The sequence below is a fragment of the Aplysia californica genome, unplaced genomic scaffold (assembly GCF_000002075.1).
Source record: "Aplysia californica isolate F4 #8 unplaced genomic scaffold, AplCal3.0 scaffold00306, whole genome shotgun sequence".
In the NCBI taxonomy this organism is placed as follows: domain Eukaryota; kingdom Metazoa; phylum Mollusca; class Gastropoda; order Aplysiida; family Aplysiidae; genus Aplysia; species Aplysia californica.
This window is the reverse complement of record NW_004797576.1, coordinates 272,957-274,110: the sequence shown is the minus strand read 5'-3', so window position 1 is coordinate 274,110 and position 1,154 is coordinate 272,957. Positions and strand designations below refer to the sequence as shown.

Sequence of the window (1,154 nt, the reverse complement as noted above, 5' to 3'; positions counted from 1 at the left end):
CCTTGTGAGATTTAATTACCACCGGACTGTGGGGATAATCATGTGTGCTTGCCCTGTCATCTCTCCGTCAGACCCCGCCCCCAGGGACTGCTGTGATTGACAGCTGTCTGGCTCGTCTGCTGTAGCCCGCAGGTCCTCAGGGGTCACTCAAGGGAGAAGAGCTTCTCCCTCCTCCAGTCCTCCAGGAGTATAACGACAGTCGCAGTGGTGTGCCTCTTTTCTCCTCCATCCATCCATCCATCCTTCCATCCATCCTGTGTTGTACCTCTGTTATCCCCCCTCCCCCCCGCTCCATCCATCAGGGGTGTGTGGAGGGTGTGTGTGCCCGCCGCCCCGGGGGACACTGAGGTTACAACAGGTTGACCATCTCTGTGCTGTGACAGTGATGTATGATGATGACTGGCCTGCTCACAGACGGCCCCGGGCTCCGACTCAACGAGCCTCCTTGTCAAGCTGAAATGTTCCCCTGGATTACACAGATGAGAGAGAGGATAAACACTTGATACTTGGTGTCTGTGTGGGAAAACTTGCCCTAGAAATATACATTTTTGTATAATTTATCCATTATTATACATACAAGGACTGAAGCCAAGAGTTTGGATTTATTTCCCCGTCTAGCCTACGTCTATTTAACTCACAACTAGGTCTGCTGATTCCCACTGTAGTGTATTTTCTCACCCCACCCCACCCCCCTGACCTCCTGACCCCTCACCCACCACCTCCCCTTCCCTAAAACCAAACCTGCAAACAACCCCCCTAATCACCCCACCCCCACCCCCTCATCTTGAAAGAAATCAATCAAATTTTATCAGGTACAAGGGGACACTCCCCTCACTTCTCCCCTTTCACATATCTCTCCTTGCCTCACTTCTTTTCTGTCATATTTGCCTCCTCCTTGATTGACACCGTAGTTTAAGTTAAGCCAGCGAGGATGGGAACCCACCGGGAGAACGGGGCAGGGGAGGAGGAGGAGGAGGATGGCCACGCGGAGGAGGAGTTGATGCACTGGCGAGAGGTGGAGCTGAAGCACAGGAAGCAGCTGGTCATCAAACTGAACCCCACGCATATATCCGGGAACGACTGGGCCATGCTGGCGGACCACTTGGGCTACGAGACGCAGATGGTGGAGGTGAGTACTGGCTGGGATGACATGG

At 53.5% G+C, this 1,154-nt stretch overlaps 1 protein-coding gene across 2 annotated transcripts in view; it reads left to right on the top strand.

Moving 5' to 3' along the window:
• LOC101850817 overlaps nucleotides 1-1,154 on the top strand; it is a gene marked incomplete at its 3' end in the record, with an annotated part of 16,014 nt that overhangs the window by 3,746 nt on the left and 11,114 nt on the right. Inside the window, 1 exon segment of one of the 2 annotated variants that reach the window (XM_005101974.3) lies at nucleotides 72-1,129. In XM_005101974.3, coding sequence (XP_005102031.2) covers nucleotides 932-1,129 — 198 coding nt within the window. 2 annotated transcript variants of the gene reach the window in all.